Below are 20,849 nucleotides of genomic sequence, written 5' to 3'. Positions count from 1 at the left end.
TATTTTAACAATTTAAAATGTATATTTTGCTATATGATCTGTTTTTTCCTTTTTATGTATAGTTCTGCTAATATAAAAGATTTATAGTTTGTTTATAGTCCTATTGCTTATCTTTTTAATCAACTTCAAATGATGTACTCAAATCTTTATTCAGAGTTTACTCCCTCTACTATCAACTATTAAAACAGTATACTTCTACTTTCTCCTTTTCCCTTCCTTTTTATCATCTGGTTTTCATGGATTATATTATTATGAATTCTTCTAGTGATTTACTTTAAACCTTGATTATTTGATTCAGCAGGTTAAAAATATTTTTTGATCCTTCAACTATAAAAGTTGTAAAGTCCACCTACTTATATGAATTCCCTCTTTCTCTTCCATCCGTATGCTGATTTTTTGTTACATTCTCATAGTTTATAACATTTACCCCCTACTCTGTAACTATAATTTCCACAGCACTTTTAGCTTTGTCCTGCATTAAAATGGATTTAGCACTCATAGCTACTCCTTTTACTTCATAGTCTCCATTTATCTCTTGGCTGGCTGAAGTTTATCTTCTAATGGTTTTTTAAAAGAGTTAATAGAATGGAATTCCTTCAATTGTTATATATTGAAAGTATTTGTCTATTGCCTTAGCCTGGTAAAATAGCTTGACTAAAGACAGAATGCTTGGATATCACCTTTCTTCTCCCAGAGGACTGTGTAGGAATTTCTCCATGGTCTTTTGATGTTGAAGTCAGGAGCTAGCCCGATCTATTTCTTTTCCCTTCAGTCCGTGTGTTGATAGTTTTGGCTGGATGCCCAGATGATTCTTTCTTTATCTTTGAAGATAAGAAACTCTATTAGGCCAGTTCTTAAAATTGGTCTTTTTGAATCAGTTTTTTTCTTTCAATCTGTAGATTCAAGTTTTTTTAAAATTAAAATTTTTAATTGTGGTAAAATACACATAACATAAAATCTACCAGCTTAGCCATTAAGTGTACAGTTCAATGGTGTTAAGTATATTCACGTTGTTATATAACCAATCTCAAGAACTTTTGCATCTTGAAAAACTGAAACTATATTTATTAAACAACTCCTTATTTCCCCCTGCCCTCTGCTAGATTCAAGTTGTCTTCCCTCCCTTCCCTCCTTCCCTTCCTCTTCCCCTTCTCCTTCTGTCCTTCCTTCCTTCCCTCCCTCCCTCCTTCCTTCCTTCCTTCCTTCCTCTCTTTCTCTTTCTGTCTATTGAGAGACAGTCACACTATGTGCAGGCTGGTATTGAACTCCTGGGCTGAAGCAATCCTCCTGAAGCAATCCGCCTGGGATTACAGGCGTGCACCACTGCTTCTGGCTAGAATTTTATTTTTAAGAAATCTTTTTTCACTTATGTTTCCTATTCCGCGTGTTCAGTTCTCTTTTTCAGGAGCACTCATTATACATATGGTTGCTCTGGTTACAAACAAGGTGACCTTGCTTTTGCTCTTCTGAGTTTGTCGTGTACTTAGAGAAGTCTGTGTATTGCCAGCTCTGCCCATGATCTGTTATTATGGGACACTGTGTCAGCATCCTCCCTCCATTTGGTTCCAGTTTCACTGGAATTGGCAGAATTTCTTCAAAGAAAGTGTTATTTGGGGTTGTAAGGGCTTTCTATTTTCATCTAAGATGGAATTTACATATCTGCATTTATTTTCCTTGTTGTAAAATTCAGTTGGTTTCAGAGGTAAGAAATTAGTAGATATATCTTTATTTCTTTTCCTTACATTTAGAATTATGTTATTGAATGTTTTCCCCATTAATTTGTATATAATTTATTTAGAATATCATCCATATCTGAATGTTAAAACTTCCATAACCTCAGAAAGCAGGAGAATGACTGTCAACCCAGAAGTAGCCTGTTTTTCATTAAATCAGCATTTTCAGTCATTTCATGAAATATTCAGTGGAAAGGGAGGTAGAAGGCTATGCTCAGCCTTCCATCTGGTACAGATGTGTTTGTGTATGCCTTGAGTAGTTTGAACATGGGTCCACCCTGTCCTCACAATAAAGTCACATAGTCCACAGGCCTGTGCCACAAGGGGGAACTATCTGCTCCTTGTTTCTCATAGACCCTTTGGATTGCTGCCATTGTCTCTGGGGTTGGCAGGGATTTCATCAGGATTGGGGTTTTCTCTGAAACAGTATCTGGGGTTAGCTCTTGCTCCTTCATCAGGATTTGTCATAATCACTGTGTGTCCAAAGTCACCAATTTGTGAATGTGAAATGGTTGAAGTTTTCTCTCCTTTGAGGAGGATGAACCTGGGGAATTTTGGGGGTGCTGTGGGGCAGGTAATCCCAGAGCTTGCTTCTCCTTCGTTCAGTACACAGACAACTGGTTAACCGCCTGTTACCTGCCGAGTGTTAGGCATTCTGAGATGAACTCCGCCTGGACCTACTTCTGAAGTGTTGCCTCTCTGGTGAAGAGGTATTATAGCAGACATGCAAATGCGTATTCTAAGAACAGAGAGGATGGAGACATTCATCTCACAGGATATAAATGAGGAGGTGGGTGGAAGTGGGTGAATTCATTCAACATTGAACCAATGTTTCTTGGGTGCTTTCTGTGTTCCAGGCACTATTCTAGGCACTGGGGATATAGAAGTAAAAGAGCAGACAGAAATCCCTGCTGGTACGGCTTCACTGTGTCCCCATCTAAATTTCATCTTGAATTCCCATGTGTTGTGGGAGGGACCTGGTGGGAGGTAATTGAATCATGGGGGCAGGCCTTTCCTGTGCTGCTCTGGTGATAGGGAAGGGAGGGAAGACAACTTGAATCTAGCAGAGGGCAGGGGGAAATAAGGAGTTGTTTAATAAATATAGTTTCAGTTTTTCAAGATGCAAAAGTTCTTGAGATCTCATGAGATCTGATGGTTTTATAAAGGGGATTTTCCCTGCACAAGCTCTCTTCTCTTGTCTGCTGCCATGTGAGATGTGCCTTTCACTTTCCACCATGATTGTGAGGCCTCCACAGCCACGTGGAACTCTAAGTCCAACAAACCTCTTTCTTTCGTAAATTGCCCAGTCTCCACTATGTCTTTATCAGCAGCATGAAAACTGACTAATACACTAAACTGGTACTGTATTAGCACTGATTAATACAGTAGAGTGGGATGTTGCTGAAAAGATACCTGAAAATGTGAAAGCAACTTTGGAACTGGGTAGCAGGCAGAGGCTGGAACAGTTTGGAGGGCTCAGAAGAAGACAGGGAAATGTGGGAAATTCTGGAACTTCCTAGAGACTTGTTGAATGGCTTTGCCCAAAACGCTGATAGCAACATGGACAATAAAGTCCAGGCTGAGGTGGTCTCTGATGAAAACGAGGAACTTGTTTTGGGAACTGGAGCAAAGGTGACTCTTGTTACGTGTTAGCAAAGAGACTGGCAGCATTTTGCTTCTGCCCTAGAGATTTGTGGAACTTTGAACTTGAGAGAGATGATTTAGGGTTTTTGGTGGAAGAGGTTTCTAGGCAGCAAAGCATTCAAGATGTGACTTGAGTGCTGTTAAAGGCATTCCATTTTATAAGGGAAGCAGAGCATAAATGTTCAGAAAATTTGCAGCCTGACAATGTGATAGAAGATAAAATCCCATTTTCTGAGGAGAAATTCAAGCCGGTTGCAGAAATTTGCACAAGTAATGAGGAGCTGAATGTTAATCCACAAGATGATGGGGAAAATGTCTCTAGGACATGTCAGAGGTTTTCACAGCAGCCCCTCCCATCACAGGCCTGGAGGCCTAGGAGGAAAAAGTGGTTTTATGGGCCAGGCCCAGGGTACCTGTGCTCTGTGCAGCCTAGAGACTTGGTGTCCTGTGTTTGAGCTACTCTAGCCGTGGCTGAAAGGGGCCAACATAGAGCTTGGGCTGTGGCTCCAGAGGGTGCAAGCCCCAAGCCTTGGCAGCTTTTATGTGGTGCTGAGCCTGTGAGTGCGCAGAATTCAAGAATTGGGGTTTGGGAACTTCCACCTAGATTTCAGAGGATGTATGAAAACACCTGGATGTCCAGGCAGAAGTTTGCTGCAGGGGTGAAGAACTCATGGAGAACCTCAGTTCTGTGGAAAGTTTGGATCTTCTTAGAGATTTGTTAAGTGATTGTGACCAGAATGCTAATTGAAATATGAACAGTAAGGCCATTCTGATGAGATTTCAGATGGAACTGAGGAATAAGGTATTGGAAACTGGAGTGAAGACCATCCTTGTTATAAATTGACAGAGAACTTGACTGAACTGTGTCTACATTTAAGGGCTTTGTGGAAGGCCAAACTTGAGAGTGACAAACTAGAGTATCTGCAGAGGAAATTTCTAAGCAAAATATAGAAGGAGGTGCATGGTTACTTTTGGCCACTTATGCTGAGATTTGGGAGCAAAGGAATAATTCAAAGACAATTATAAAGATAAAGAAAATTTACATTAAACTGGAAGCAGAGTGGAAAGAGTTGGAAAACTGTCAGCCTGGCCGCATGAAGAGTGAAAAGGTGCATTCAGAAGAGGAGATCAAGGGTGCAGCTAAAAAGATTAGTACAGATAGAAGGGAGCCAGATGCTATTTCTCAAGACAATGAAGAAAGACCTGAAATGCATTTCAGAGATCTTTGAGGGTGCCCCTCCTGTTATAGGCCCAGAGGTCTAGAAGGGCAGAATGGTGCCTTGGGACTCTGCCCTGGAACCCCAGTGCAGAGCTTCATGGCTGCCCTAGCCAAGGCTCAAGTGACCCCAATTGCAGCTTGTGCTGCAGTTTTGGAAGGTAGAAGCCATAAACCTTGGCAGCGTCCAGGTGGTGCTGACTCTGCAGGCTTGCAGACAGCAAAAGCCGTGGCAGCTTGGCAGCCTCCACCAAGATTTCAAACGATATCATCAAAAGCCTAGGAGCCCAGGCAAAGATTTGTCACAGGGGCAGAGCCACTGCGAACAGTCCCCATCTAGCGGAGCCATGGAAGTGGTGCCACCATAGAGAGTCTCCATTAGGGTAATGCCTAGTGGAGCTGTGGGAGTGGGACCACTACTGGGAACCCAGAAGTGTGCAGTCACTGGCAGTATGCAACACCTACCTGGGAAAGCTTCAGGCACCAGACTCCAATAGCTAGGAGCAGTCACATGGGCTGCACTGAGCAAAGCCATAAGGGTGAGGCTGCCTGAAGTCTTGGGGGCCTAACCCATACCCCGTTGTGGATGGGAGGCCACACACAGAGTCAAAAGAAATTATTCTTCAGCTTTAAGATTTAATGTCTGCCCTGCTGGGTTTCAGATTTGCTTGAGACCTGTTACTCGTTTCTTTTTGTCTATTTCTCCATTTTGGAATGGGAATGTCTGTTTTATGCTTTTACCACAACTGTATCTTAAAAGTAGATAACTCATTTGTATTTCACAGGCTCACAGATGATACTCTGGACTTTGGACTTTTGAGTTGGTGCTGGAATGAGCTAAGATTTTGGGGCTATGGAGTTGGAATGAATATATTTATATTTGAGAAGGACATGAGTTTCAGAGGGCCAGGAGTAGAATGGTATAGTTTGAGTGTTTGTCCCCTCCAAAACTTACATTGAAACTTAATCCCTAAAGTAACAATATTGAAAGGCAGGGTTATTAAGAAATGATTGGTTCATGCTGGGTGCAGTTGCTCGTGTCTGTAATCTCAGCACTTTGGGAGGCCTAGGCAGGTGGATCATATGAGGTCAGGAGTTTGAGACCATCCTGGCCAAATGGTGAAACCCCGTCTCTACTAAAAATACAACAAATTAGCCAGGTGTGGCGGTGGGCACCTGTAATCCTAGCTGCTTGGGAGGCTGAGGCAGGAGAATTGCTTGAACCTGGGAGGCAGAGGTTGCAGTGAGCTGCGATTGAGCTGTTGAACTCCAGTGTGGGTGACAGAACAAGACTCTGTCTTAAAAAACAAAAAGAAAAAGAAATGATTGGGTCATGAGGTCTTTGCCCTTGTGAATAGATTAATCCATTTATGGATTAATGAATTAATGGGTTAATGGATTAATGGTTTGCCGCAAGAGTGAGACTGGAGGCTTTCTAAGAAGAGGAAGAGAGAGCTGAGCTAGCGTGGACAGCCACCTCACTATGTGATTCTCTGTTCCAGCTTGGGATCCTGCAGAGATTCCCTGCCAGCAAGAAAGCTCTTGCCAGACATGCCCCCTTGACCTTGGACTTCCTAGCTCTAGAACTGTAAGAAGTACATTTTGCGTCTTATAAATTATCCAGTTTTAGATATTCTGTTATGAGCAACAGAAAATAAACTAAGATGGGGTGGGAAGAACAGTCTAGAATCAATGACTCCGGGCATGTTAAAGAGCAGAAGACCCTGTGCCTGGCCTGGGGTGGGGTCTGGCAGAAGATCTGACTGCTTTCTTTGCCCCCTGAAGTCATGAGTGATCTTCCCTGGTTCATCTGTGTGCAAGACACAGCCATGAGCTGTAGGGGAGGAAAACAAAGTTGCAGGAGGAGAAAGAGGTGACCAAGACCCCTTTGAGAGACTTTAGTCCTTTGGGGAAGATAATTCGCACATCTAAAACGCAGTCAAAAGTGGTTTCTCTGCACCACATCACAGGAATAACCTTAATGGATTCAATTGGTCTTCTTAGTCAAGTGCCAGTTGTCACTGTAGTAGCTCATTACTTTACTGTCTGACCTAATTAGCCATTGCCAGCCACTTTGGCCCAGTGTAGAATGTACGAATAGAAGGCAGGAGAGATGAATTTCCGATAAAGGTACCAGAAAGTGGCTTTAGCATAAATGGCTCAGGCTTTGATTATTTTCAGGATGATAAATCCTGGTTCTTTGGAATTTGATTTAATTTTTGGAAATGCTCAAATGTCACTAGGAGTAATGTGTGAAGAGTAAGAGGGGGACGAAAACTGGAGTGGCATTTGGACTCAAAGGAGGCTCAGCGATGTGGATGTGGCTCGAAGTGAATAAAAGGGCTTGTTAGAGGCTCTGCCTTCCAGGCAGGCTGTGACTGGCCAAGGGCCTGGGTCAGGACATCCTATGCCTTGTGTTGGTCCAGGGAGGGCTTTTCTCCCTGCACTTCCTCCAGGGCCCATCCCATAGAGCACAGGCACACAGCAAGTTGGATGCTTTCGTTTTAATAGCTCTGGGCTACAAGGGTATTTAAGGCTTTAAGTCCAATGATCCCATTCTTTTCAGCTTCTCATGCCCAAGGTTTTAATAGACTGAATTTCTTCAGTAATTTTTGTGCAACTTCACTTCCATCTAGAAGGAAAGATGAGACAAAAGAGGCTTTTAGGACCCTAGGCACCAGCTCCACCCCTTCCATTTCTCCTCAATTCCATCTCTGCTTTCCAGACTTACTGAGACTCTGGAGAGGCTTACACAGAAGTTGGAGGGATTGAGATTAGATTCACCAGAGCCTGAAGGACCTACCCTCTTCCCCACCTTGGCAGGGGCAGGGGACAAGAATAGAAACAAGCAGGCTCTGCTGTGGGAAGGTAGGGGGTTAGACCCCAGGTGAATCAATATCAGACAACATGGCACATTGAATCTGTTCTTTTTTTTGAGACAGGGTCTTTCTCTGTCACCCAGGATGGAGTGCAGTGGCACAATCTCGGCCCACTGCAACCTCTGCCTCATGGGTTCAGGTGATCCTCCCACCTTAGCCTCCCAAGTAGCTGGGACTACAGGCATGTGCCACCACGCCTGGCTAATTTTTGTATTTTTTTGTAGAGATGGGGTATCGCCATGTTGCCCAGGCTGGTCTTGAACTCCTGGGCTCAAGCGATCCACCTGCCTTGGCCTCCCAAAGTGCTGGGATTACAGGCATGAACCACCGTGCCCAGCCGGCAATTTGAATCTGGATGAGAAATTGGAAACATACGAAAGCACAAAGTGAGGGGTCTTCAACAGCAGGGGCTGTGGCAATTCCAAGTCTCATATGTGAGGTGGAAATGGGGGCAAGTTCTGTCCCATATCCCACCCCCGGATGGTGGGTGGTGAGTATTCTCATTCCCACAAAGCCTTGCCTTGGGATGCACTCACTTTCGATGAATTGTTTTCCACCTGGCACGCCTCCGTGCATTCCTTTTCCTGCTCTTGCAAAGGCTTGTTCTGTTAGTAAGATACTTTTCTCCACTATGGATTCTAATTTTGGAGCAGAACAATCACATCAGCAGAAAAATCATCTCATTTAAAGAGAACTCTGCACTGCCCCACCTGCACCCGCCCCCCACCCCCACTCCACCCAGGACATCATCCCTACAGAAAGTCCTAAAGTGCAGAAGTTTTGCTGAGGGCTCCAGCACTTCTCTCATAGGAAGTTGTGTGAGCCAGGCAGGACAGAAACCATGTATTGTGCAGGCTGCAACATCTACTATTGTGGAAACGTTGTGTGTGGGTGCAATGCACAATCCCATTTGTGCCTTTGTGTTCAGGTGTTTGAGTCTACCTGCTTCTCACCAGGCTTATCTCTGTGCGTGGAGGTGTGATGTGGGCCTGCAGCCAGAGACTTTTCTAGGTTGTTGATCTGGCATAGAGACAGAGACTTACTCAGGGGGTTTAGTTCCTGCCTGCTTGAGGTGACCTTGGCTGTCCCCTGAACTGCTGCCGAAGTCTCCTGGGCTGTTGTGGTTGTCTCTGGGGGTGAAGCTGGTTCTGCTGGACCTGAGATCTCTTCATTAGGCTTAGCTGTGAATGCACAAATTGATGGATTTTAGCAAGGTCAAAGTGTTTGTTTCTTTTGGAATGGGTTGCAGGGCCCCAGGATACCTAATGTGTGCTGGGTGCCAGGATACAGAAGTGATATGGCTTAAACGCTGCCCCCTTAAGGGAGATAGCATTTCTGCATGCTGTGTGTCTCTTGGAATGCAGTGGGCAGGGTTGGGGAAGGATTTGGGCTAGGGGATGGTGAGAATCGGGGAGCAGTTCGTAGAGAAGCTGGATCTTGAAGGCAGGATGTTAGCAGGAGAGGATGTACCAAAGGGGCTTCCCTGGGGGCAGGCAGTGAGTAAGAGGTCAGGCGAAGGCATGTGTGGGGAATGGAAACAAGTTCAATTTAGCTGATGTGGGTGCGACATAAAAGAGAGTCATGGAAAATGGGGTTGGAAAATGAGGTTAGAGGCCAGATAATGGTTATCTTGCTAAGGAATTGGGAGTAATGGGAGGTGTTTGCAGGTGAAGGTATTAATGCCATGTGAGACATTGCCCTTACCACTTAACCTCATGTTTCTCTCCCTTTTATTCACAATAACCTTTTCCCCATGCTCCCTATTGTCCTTGCCTCTCTGGGTCATCCTCTTTTGTCCTTAGCCTTGTGCCATTTCAACCCATGCTACCTTCTTTATTATATTACCTGCCCCTCCCCATTACCACCAAGCACAGAATCCAGATCTCCTCCCACTGGCTTCTTCTCCCAGCCACCACTCACATCCCTAACTGTTAAACCTTCCCAATGAGGGCTAGAGCAGGAGGGAGAGGAGGACTCACAGGTCCCAGCTTCCTGGGCAGGATCAGCACCCGTCGAGTCAGAGGAGGCATCTTCTGCAATGGGGGAAACATGCCAGATGAGGGCAAGGACCGAACCGGACCTACTCGAGCCACCCTCCCCTCGCGTTCCCAAAGCTTATCTCCTGGGAATGCTCATGGATAGAAGGGGATCAATTTCCCTTTGGGTTGGACATGCCCTTCCACCATATCAGCGGGTCTGCTGGGGCACTCTCTGATGTTTAACTCCTGTGGCTTTTGAAACAAGTTCCCCTCTGAGAAGTGTAATGTCTCTTGGAACAGTGCCTTCCTCCTGACTGGCCCCTGGCTTGGGAGGCTTCCCTGAGGTGTCTGTCATGGAGCTGGCCGTGGTCAGAGGGGCTCAACCTCCTCTGTGGTAGAGGAGGACAGTATGTGGGGGTTATGGGGCCATATTTGAGCGATTTGCAGGATTGAGACCCCAGACTTGATTCCCTTTATTCTTTCAACACAACATTTATGCAAAGCTCTGTGCCAAGAGATGGAGGTGCAGTGCTGAAGAGGGCAGACAAGACCCCTGCCCTGACAGAGCTTACATCTGTCCTTTTACGAAATTATTTAATGGCTGGTGTGACAGTGCTGGAAGGGAACGTGCAGCCTGGTGCGAGAAGGGCACACGGATCTGATTTGTTCCGCATGTGCATGGAAGGCCTTTTTGGGGAATTATATCTAAACTGAAATTTTCTAGATGAAAAATCATTGGCCAGGTGACATTAGAGTTGGTTGGGGGAAGGGGCCAGGGAGAGGGAAAGCATTCTAGACAAGGAAAGGACAAGAAGGAAGATCCTGATGTTCAAGGAACAGCAGGATCATCATGGCCCAAATGGTGCTTCTGTGGATCAAAAAAGGCATCCCAGCCGGGCACGGTGGCTCACGCCTGTAATTCCAACACTTTGGGAGGCCAAGGCAGGCGGATCGCCTGAGGTCAGGAGTTCGAGACCAACCTGGCCAACATGGTGAAACACCGTCTCTACTAAAAATACAAAATTAGCTGGGCATGGTGGCATGAGCCTGTAGTCCCAGCTACCCAGGAGGCTGAGGCAAGAGAATCGCTGGAACCCAGGAGGTGGATGTTGCAGTGAGCCGAGATCACGCCACTGCACTCCAGCCTGGGCAACAGAGGGAGACTCGGTCTCAAAAAAAAAAAAAAAAAAAAAAAAGGCATCCCTTCCTCCTAAGAGACACAGCCAGGGGCCAGGCTCACTGCTTGGCAAGTAGAGTGTCGGCCAGATTTTAGCTTCTACCACTCCTTGCCTGGGCACCCTCGTGTAGGGGACACCCTGCTCAACTACATGCAGGGGACACCAGAGAAGCCAGTGTAGCTGAGGCATAGTGGGTAAACAATGGTGTGTGAGGAGATGAGCTGGGAGGGCAGGCAGAGGCCAGAGAGTTCTGGGTTCCTCTGGCCAGTGGGGTGCAGAGGCCACGTGTGGAGAACTGGGAGAGGAGTCACTTGCAGAGGCAGGGAAGCCAGAATAGCACTGAGAGAGGAGGAGAGGGGTGAAGGCAGGAGTGAGGGGCTCCTTGGACTGGGAGGACTCTTGTGGGGCGCAGAGGAAAGGCCATACTCACCAGCATAGACCAGGGCCCCTGCTACAGCTGCCAAGAAGAGGAGAGTGGTAAATTTCATTCTTTGGGATGAGGAGTGAGTATAACCACAGAATCTGCAGAAGGTCTGGGGAATAAGGATGCTGAAATTGCTGGGCCCTTTTAAGGATATCAAGGGCCAATGGGAACCAAGCCTGGAGAGGTGTGACTTCCGCATCCTCCTCCCCTTCTTCCCCAAACTGTCACCTGCTAAGTCAACAAGGGCTAGGTTGGGCTGGCTGATACCTGGGATCCTTGCAGGCAGGTCCTGGATAGGAGCCTTTCTCTAACTCCCAGCCATCCCTTTTCTTTCTCCCTCCTCCCTTCCCCACCACACCTGCCCTCTGGGTTCACACCCCTGGGCTCTCAGGGACGGTAGGTAGAGCACATTTCACTTGGGGAGATTTTGGGATGTGTCTGTTGAGGGTTCTGGTAGAGAAATCTTAATCTTGTCAACTCTCCAGGAGGAGGTTGAGGGCTCAGGAGATTACATTGTCCACCTTTTGTCCCAGTCTACATAGGACTCAGTGCAGGGTTTGAAGGTTTCCCCAAACTAAGTGAGCCCGTTTCCCTGGGAGACCACACCTAGAACACTTGAGGCCTGAGTTCCTGGCTGCTTTCTCCCCATGAGGGGATGGGTTTGAAGGTGTGTGTGCCTTCTCTGGAGTTGTTCTCTGTTCTTGACATTATCCAGCCCCTAAAAAGAACTCCTCCAGGCTCACAAAGGCCTGTCAATCTCTGTCTTCAGGCCTAATCAATGGGACCCCACATTTCTGAGAGGATCTCCTGGTCAAAGCATGATGGTGGTTCACTGAAATTGGAGCTTGGTTCTGACTTCAAGTGGGGAGCTGACCCATGGTGTGAATAATCCAGAAAAGCAGATTATTCTAAAGAAGCTTCTCTTTGACTTGGCGTTTCTTCCTTTCCTGATCTGGGACTCTAGAGGTCTGGATTTTGAGTTCTGGCTTTGTCATATGAAAATGTTAGGATTTGAAAAGTGATAGGATTTTTATTTGTTGTCTAGGAGTTGTGGCTCCTATGTACAGCATAGTGGTGGAGATTAAGTGAGATAATATATGGCAAAGCATTTTTTTAGACAGCGAAGTTCTATGGAGTTGTGTGGGGTTCCTGTACCATCTTTCCAGGTAGATTTTTGTCCAGGCTGGTGCTAAATGCTAGATATTAATAGAATGGGCCGTGGAGCAGGAGTCAGTTGAGGGAATGAAGAGTGGAGAATAAGGTGCTGGATGTCAATTTGTGACTTTCCCCTTGCTTGGTGTTGGCACTCACCCAGCCCCATGTGGGCTGATTCTGGAGGCTTCTCTGCCTCATGGTAGCTCTGAAGATGAGTGTGAGAAGGGGGTATTGAAGAGTTTTCAACATGAGGGTGTTTTGGGTGCCAGGGTTTAAAGCATTAATCTTTTCAGGAGATAAAGGAAGATAAAATTAATGGGGTGGGACATTAAAGCCTTGGCAATTGCTACCTGCCTGAGGGTCTGGGCCTGGGAGCCTTGAAGGTGGTGGTGGCCTTACCTGGAATGGAGAAGGCTGAAGAACAAGAGAAAGTTTTGATGGCACCAGTGCCCTGGGTATGTGCACATACGTGTGTGTGGGTATGTGCACATACGTGTGTGCACGTGTGTGTACACTGCAGAAGGAGAAGTCCTGCAGATCCCAAACAGATATAGATCCCGAGCAGTCTCCATGAGCACATTAAAAAAGTCAACAGGAGCAAATTATGCTATTTGCACAAGACTTTTCTAAGAGGAAATGAGAACTTTGGCGTCAACGCTAGAACTGTCACAGAGCAGGGTCTTTCCAAATGTCACTGCATAGCCCTTTCCTCTCCCAAATCTTCCTCCTGGCCTCAGTAATTAAAGAGGCAAGCATTTACATAAATAGGGATGAGGTGAAAGTAAGGACATTTGTTTTATAGAAAATTTTCATTATTCTATAACAGGGCCTGGAGAAATGTTACCCCAAATTATAGAGCCTGGGAAAGAATTGGGTGCATAGATTAAAGAGGCAGACCTCATGGATATGGGTGAGGGGCTGCTCTGTGTGATGTCTTGTTTTCTAGGTTATCTGACCTCCATGATGACTGTCAGTTCGCTGATCTGTGTCTTGTCTCATGGGCTGCTCGTTGTACCTCTCTCCCCTCTGCCTCAGGCTTATTCTCTCTCATCTCTGCACTGGTCTGGAAGGATGCCTCTATGGGCTGTATCACCTGGGCTCCCATGCCCTCTAGCTTCGAGTTGAGTTTGGCCAATGGGAGACACAGGTGGGAGATGGGAGGGTGGGAAAAGGGAGAGGTCAAGGCATTTGTTCCTCCTGCTCCCTCTCTTGCTTTGGCATGTGTGGTAGGATGACTTCAGAGATAGCTCCTGGTGATGCCTACGTCTTGGCATTGGTGCCCTGCTGTAATTTCCTCTGCTTAAGTGGGCTGGGTCTCGAGATTCACTCCTAATAGAAGATGGCAAAGTGATGAGGTAGTCAGTTCTGTGACTATGACTTTAGTCTTGTTTACACACACTCTGTCTCTGGATCTTCTCAGCTTGCTCTGATGAAGTGAGTGGCCATGTGTGAGGCTGTCCTGTGGAGAGACCTACGTGGCAAGAAACCGAGGACAGCCTCCAGCCTGTAGCCAGTAAGGAACCGAGGCCCTTAGTCCAGCTATCTGTGAGGAACTCAACCCTGCCAGCTACCACGTGACTGAGCTTGGAAATGGGTCTTTCCTCAGCTGAGTTTTGAGGTGACCGCAGCCTCGATGATAACTTGACTGCAGCCTCATTAGAGACTCTGTGTCTGAGGGCGCATCTGTACCTGGACTGCTGATCCATAACAACTGTGGATAAGAAATCATGTGTGAAGCCACCAAATGTTTGAATAATTTTTACAGCCACGGATACTTAATGCAGCATGGTGTGGCAATGGTTGTTTCTCTCTAACTGCAGCTTCTGTCTGGTCCCTGTTTCAGAGCGCCATCTCTTGGTGTCAGGTGACATTATTCACCCCCCCAACACGCTGCTTCAGACTTCCTGCTGTTGCTAGTCCTTACTTGAATCTCTGTAAATAATAGATACATTTTTCCTTAAAGAATCTTTTTAAAAAAAAGCCCTCCTGAGGACCACAAACCACTGCTTAATGAAATAAGAGGACACAAACAAATGGAAGAACATTCCATGCTCTTGGATAGGAAGAATCAATATCGTGAAAATGGCCATACCGCCCAAGGTAATTTACAGATTCAATGCCATCCCCATCAAGCTACCAATGACTTTCTTCACAGAATTAGTAAAAACTACTTTAAAGTTCATATTGAACCAAAAAAGGGCCTGCATTGCCAAGGCAATCCTAAGCAAAAAGAACAAAACTGGAGGCATCACACTACCTGACTTCAAACTATACTACAAGCTTACAGTAACCAAAACAGCACGGTACTGGTGCCAAAACAGATATAGACCAATGGAACAGAACAGAGGCCTCAGAAATAACACCACACATCTACAACCATCTGATCTTTGACAAACCTGACAAAAACAAGAAATGGGGAAAGGATTCCCTATTTAATAAATGGTGCTGGGAAAACTGGCTAGCCATATGTAGAAAGCTGAAACTGGATCCCTTCCTTACACCTTATACAAAAATTAATTCAAGATAGATTAAAGACTTAAATGTTAGACCTAAAACCATAAAAACCCTAGAAGAAAACCTGGGCAATACCATTCAGGACATAGGCATGGGCAAGTACTTTATGACTAAAACACCAAAAGCAATGGCAACAAAAGCCAAAATAGACAAATGGGATCTGATTAAACTAAAGAGCTTCTGCACAGCAAAAGAAACTACCATCAGAGTGAACCGGCAGCCTACAGAATGGGAGAAAATTTTTGCAATCTACCCATCTGACAAAGGGCTAATATCCAGAATCTACAAAGAAAAACAAATTTACAAGAAAAAATCAAATCAAACAACCCCATCAAAAAGTGGGCAAAGGATATGAACAGACACTTTTGAAAAGAAGACATTTATGCAGCCAGCAGACACATGAAAAAATGCTCATCATCACTGGCCATCAGAGAAATGCAAATCAAAACCACAATGAGATATCATCTCACACCAGTTAGAATGGCGATAATTAAAAAGTCAGGAAACAACAGGTGCTGGAGAGGATGTGGAGAAATAGGAATACTTTTACACCATTGGTGGGAATGTAAACTAGCTCAACCATTGTGGAAGACAGTGTGGTGATTCCTCAAGGATCTAGAACTAGAAACACCATTTAACCCAACGATCCCATTACTGGGTATATACCCAAAGGATTATAAATCATGCTACTATAAAGACACATGCACACGTATGTTTATTGCGGCACTATTCACAATAGCAAAGACTTGGAACCAACCCAAATATCCATCAGTGATAGACTGGGTTAAGAAAATGTGGCACATATATACCATGGAATACTATGCAGCCATAAACAAGGATGAGTTCATGTCCTTTGTAGGGACATGGATAAAGCTGGAAACCATCATTCTAAGCAAACTATCGCAAGGACAGAAAACCAAACACCACATGTTCTCACTCATAGGTGGGAATTGAACAATGACAACACTTGGACACAGGGTGGGGAACATCACACACTGAGGCCTGTTTTGGGGTGGGGGGATGGGGGAGGGATAACATTAGGAGAAATACCTAATGTAAATAATGAGTTAATGGGTGCAGCAAACCAACACGGCACATGTATACATATGTAACAAACCTGCACATTGTGCACATGTACACTAGAACTTAAAGTATTTTATATATATATATAAAAGCCCTCTTGAGTGTGCCATTTGTTTTCTACTTGGACCTCTCCACTGATACACCACTTCCTGTCTGAACTGTGATGAATGTCTTTTCCTCATTCCCCTCCCTGTGTGTTAGGCCATGTTCTGGGGGCTGGTGGGGAAGCAGAGACTCCAAAGGGAGGAACTGACATGGACTATTTAGGGTAGACTGCTCCTGCATTGGAGACACAGGCACACGTTGATCTCCGAGGGCCATTCTACCCTGGCTGCTGTGCTCGACATGGCTTGTCTTCTCTGCCAAGCCCTGTGGCCTGCACAAGCTCTGCCACACTCCTGTGATGCCTCCGATCTTCCACCTTGGCCATCGGGGAGGTGTAAAGACAAAGCAATGGAGTGAAAAAATTTTAAAAATGTGAATTCTGTTTCTTTAACATACATACAGCATGTAGTATGTGCCAAGCACTATTTTCAGAGCTTTATCCATTTTAATCTCATTTAATCCTCCTAACAACCCAATGAGATAAAGTACTATTAATACTCTCACTTTCTAGATAAGCAGACTAAGGCAAAGGCAGTTTAAGATGCTGGCCCATGATGACACAGCTAGTGAGTGGCAGAGCTGGATTTCAACGTGGGCTTCCTAGTTTCAGAGTCTGTGCTGTCAACCACAACTCCTTGCTGGAATGTTAAATTCCATTTTAAAATAAATATGAGGCCTCTGTAACATTACGTTTCTCTAGTTTAACTAATTGGTACCTGTATTCATTAGGGTTCTCCAGCGAAATAGTACTAATTGGATATGTGTGTACTTGTATGTATATGTATTTATATATAGTGTGAATATTTATAGACAGACACACACACACACACACACACACATATATATATATATATATATATATATATATATATATATATCGAGAGAGAGATTGAGACAGAGAGAGAGAGGAACAGAGAGAGGTTGATTTATGTTAAAAAATTGGTTCATGTGATTATGGAGGCTAGCATGTCCAAAAGCTGTAGTTCAGGTCTGAAGGGTGTTAGCCTGAAGACCCAGGAAATAGCTGATGTTGTGGTTCAAGTCTGAAGGCCACCTTCTGGCAGAAGTTTTTCTTGCTCAGGGGAGGTCCGTCTTTTGTTCTATTCGGGCCTCAACTGACTGGATAAGGCCCACCTTCAATCTGCCTTACTCGAAGGCAATCTGCCTTATGCAAGGTCTACCAATTTAAATGTTAATCTCATCCAAGAAAACCCTCACAAAAACATCCGAATAATGTTTCACCACATATTTGGGCATTGTTGCCCAGCAAAGTTGACATATAAAATTAACTAGGACAGTACCCTTCAGCATTTTGATTTTGGAAGGTTTAGTGGACACCAACTGGGCCCAGAGGAAAAAAAAGGCATGTTATGTGCATCTTTGGAAAGCTTTTTCCAGACCTTAAGGGGAAGGATTTTTTTTTTTTCTATCTCTAGTTTCACAAGTGAAGGGGTAAGCTCCAGGAAGCTGTGAAACAGTCCACAAAGAAGACCAATAAGTGGGCCCTCTTCCTGCCTGTGGTCTAAGCAAAAAGGATTCTCACGGCTCCCATGGGGTCTAGCTACCTCATCTGGCAATGTCCAGAAAGGGACTTGGGGTCAAAGGTCAGGGCTAAGGGTTGCAAATTTCAATGCCTACAGGAGTCAAGCAGGTACCATTAATGAGCCTGGCAGTCCAGGTACAAGGCAAACAGCAGCATACGTGCGTTGATAAGTAGTAATTGTCCTTCCCTTTCAGGTGCAGGAAATCAGGAGGAAGTGGTAGAGTTGGAGCAAATTGGAGTGTGCCTGCCCTTTGTAAAGTGGTCAGCTGCCTCTGCCTTGAGCCGATGGCTGCCAGGCATTCTAATTCTTCAAGGAAAATTGGAAATCTGGATTTTCTTGTAAAACTCCTAATTTTCTTATTATTTCAGAACACTTCATTTAATATTTTTACTTTGTATTATTATAAAACTAATTTAAAAATTGACAAATGAAAATTGTATATATTTATCACATACAATGTGATGTTTCGAAATATGGTTGCATGTGGAACAGCTAAATCAAGCTAATTAACATATGCATTACCTACTTTTTGTTTTGAAATAACTTCAGACTTACAGAGGATTTGTAAAAATAGTACGAAGAATTTTCACATCCTCTTTCTAGATCCAATGGGGACTTGAGCTCCCAAATGTCAACATTTAATTGTACTTGCTTTATCATGCTCTGCCTTTGTTTCCATCTCTTTGCTTTTTCCTTAACATTTTGAGAATTAGATTTGAATTTTTAATATACATAACAGAAGGCCCCTTTAGAAATGGCTGTCCTTGATTTTTTTTTTTTTTTTTTTTTGAGATGGAGTCTTGCTCTGTCACTCAGGCTGGAGTGCAAAGGAGCGATCTCAGCTCACTGCTGCAACCTCTGCCTCCCAGGTTCAAGTGATGCTCCTGCCTCAGCCTCCTGAGTAGCTGGAATTACAGGCACACGCCACCACACCCAGCTAATTTTTTTGGATTTTTAGTAGAGATGGGGTTTCATCATGTTGACTGGGCTGGTCTCGAACTCCTGAGCTCAGGTAATCAACCTGACTCGGCCTCCTAGAGTGCTGGGATTACAGGCGTGAGCCACTGTGCCCAGCCCCTTGATCATCATTATGATGACAAATACTGATGCTTGTGGGTTTATTTTTAGAAACAATATTTTCTTGAATAGGCAGGACTTGGTGGAGTTTGTTTTTCTTCAAACGGTGCTCCCAAATACGGATAGTCCCTGACTTACAATGTTTTGACTTTACGTCGGTGAGAAAACAATACACATTCAGTAGAATCCATACTTCTAGTACCCATAAAAGCACTCTGTTTTCCACTGTCATTACGGTTTTCAATAAATTACATGAGCTATTCAACACTATTAGAAAATAGGCTTTGTGTTGGATGATTTTGCCCAGTTTTGGGTGAATGTAAGTGTTCTGAGCACGTGTAAGGCAGGCAAGACTAAGCTATGATGTTCAGTAGGTTAGGTATGTTAAATGTACTTTTAACTTATATTTTCAACTTATGATGGGTTTATCAGGCTGTAACCTCATCCTAAATTGAGAGGCATCTTGTATGTGTTGTTAAATCTCCCTTTCCCATTTACTGATGACAAATTGAGAGGATTCCATTTATTCTAGTTCTTTGTGGTTGTTGAGAGTCCCTCCAGTATAAAATCTTACCTCCCTTTCCTTTCCCCAGCATATGCTTCACTGGAGAGACATGAAAAAGGGTGGGGTCTGGTTCTGGATCTCAGGCGAGGTGGGATGGGGCGGACAGAGATCTTCTAAGGTCACTGATCACAGTCAATGAGGGAGAAATCCTGATCTCCTCCTGGCTTGGTCTCCATTCTTCTGCTCCTCTGGAGGCCTCCACTGATGCAGGGTGTGGCGGTCACCAGATAGTTGGTGGTTAGCTTCACCCCAGCCCTGCCATTGCTGTGGAAACCCTCAAAGAGTGGCAGTTCCTTTGGGCCAGTGGCCCACACTCTCAACCCTCTCACAAGGTTCTGCCTCCTCCCATCCAGCCTGGAAGCCCCCAGTGCAGCTTCTTGGCTTTCAATCCCTCTTCTAAATGCACTCATGAGAGCAAAGAGAATCCTAAGTTCTCTTCCTTGCTCTTCAGTGGCCTCAGGAGCTTGGATGAGAGTGTCTTCTTGCATCTCTTCCATTGGCTACCATGAAAAACCTCTTGCTTCTAGAAATGTCAGACGATAAACAGGTACCCACCTTTTTGTTCACTTTGCCCTGTGGCAGAAGTTGCTACAGGGAGACAAACATTCATTTTGACCATCCTACAGCTAGGCATTTCCAGTCCTTGCAGTTAGGTGTGGTCACTGGGAGTGGGTTCTTATATAACTTGCTAGTATAGCTCATACAAACCTCCAAGCAATCTGTTCCATGCTCCTTCCCCCTTTCTGTAGTTGGAATGGTGATAAAGATGACAGAATGATCTTGAAGCTAGATATTGAAGATGGCAGGGCTGTTGGCATCCTGGAATCCTTAAACGACTCTGTGGAGAAGACAGACTATTGCCTCTTTCCCCCAAATCTGGAGCAAACCATCTTGACTTGTACATGTTTGTGCAATTATATCTTGGACTATTGTTTATAGTAGATTAGCCTTCCCTAATTAATATAATCTTGATGCCTGGGGACACGGCTTTCTCAAGAGCTGTCCTACTGTGCTCCAGTCTGGGCAGCTTCAGGTCAGTCTAGAGGGTGCATTCAGCTGGGGATGGGAGGTTGGTGGGGGAGATGCCTGTCTCCTCCTGGACTGGAACCTTCAATCTAGGAGTGATTTCCACAGCCCTTCACTTGACTTGAAGGGTAGAAGAAGCATCTCCCTCCCTTCTTCCATGGAGATCTTCAAGAAAAATCTCTTTGTTATGAGCACTGCTTTCCCCACAGAGCCAGTGACCCTGATGATTCCACTTTTCTCCTTCTCCACAGGGTAGAGAATGATAGTTCTGTGATTGATTGGGATTGGGCTGGCTTTTCTAGCTCTAAGGAAGTCCCAGGGTGGTGGGCAGGCTCCAGATGTCAGAAGTTCTCCATGGAATGTGGGGTATTTGGGGGGTCTATGATTCTAGCTGTGGGTCCTGGAGCCAAATCTAGGGCAATGAGAAAAGTCCCACTCAACACTGATGCATAGTAAAATGGCATTGGGCAGGCAGAATGAGGGATAAGGAGGCAACCAGTTTGGGACTTGAGGCTTAGACCCTGCAGATATGGGTGAGGGGCTGGGCATGAATCAAAGAACTTGCTGGAGCTGTGCTCTCTGGGAAGACTGGGTCTGGAAGCTGTGTTTCGGGAGGAAGGGCCAGGGTGCCAATTGAAGCCTCATGGAATGCTCTTCCAACCTTTTGGGCTCCTGGCCAGGTTTCTTACCCCATCTCTTCTTAAGGAAAACACACACATACTCCAAG

At 45.0% G+C, this 20,849-nt stretch overlaps 1 protein-coding gene across 1 annotated transcript; it reads right to left on the bottom strand.

Annotated features, from left to right (window-relative positions):
• Positions 1-7,082: 7,082 nt before the first annotated feature.
• LACRT (lacritin) lies at positions 7,083-11,171 on the bottom strand. Its single transcript, XM_004053283.4, has 5 exons — positions 11,060-11,171; positions 9,452-9,505; positions 8,516-8,653; positions 8,009-8,110; positions 7,083-7,225 (listed from the first exon to the last, which is right to left on the bottom strand). The coding sequence occupies exons 1-5, from the start codon at positions 11,115-11,117 to the stop codon at positions 7,164-7,166; spliced, it is 414 nt and encodes a 137-aa protein (XP_004053331.1). The 5' UTR covers positions 11,118-11,171; the 3' UTR covers positions 7,083-7,163.
• Positions 11,172-20,849: the final 9,678 nt, after the last annotated feature.

Source organism: Gorilla gorilla, chromosome 10, assembly GCF_029281585.2.
Source record: "Gorilla gorilla gorilla isolate KB3781 chromosome 10, NHGRI_mGorGor1-v2.1_pri, whole genome shotgun sequence".
Classification (NCBI taxonomy): domain Eukaryota; kingdom Metazoa; phylum Chordata; class Mammalia; order Primates; family Hominidae; genus Gorilla; species Gorilla gorilla.
Note: the sequence above shows the minus strand (reverse complement) of the source record. Positions and strands in the feature narration are given on the sequence as shown.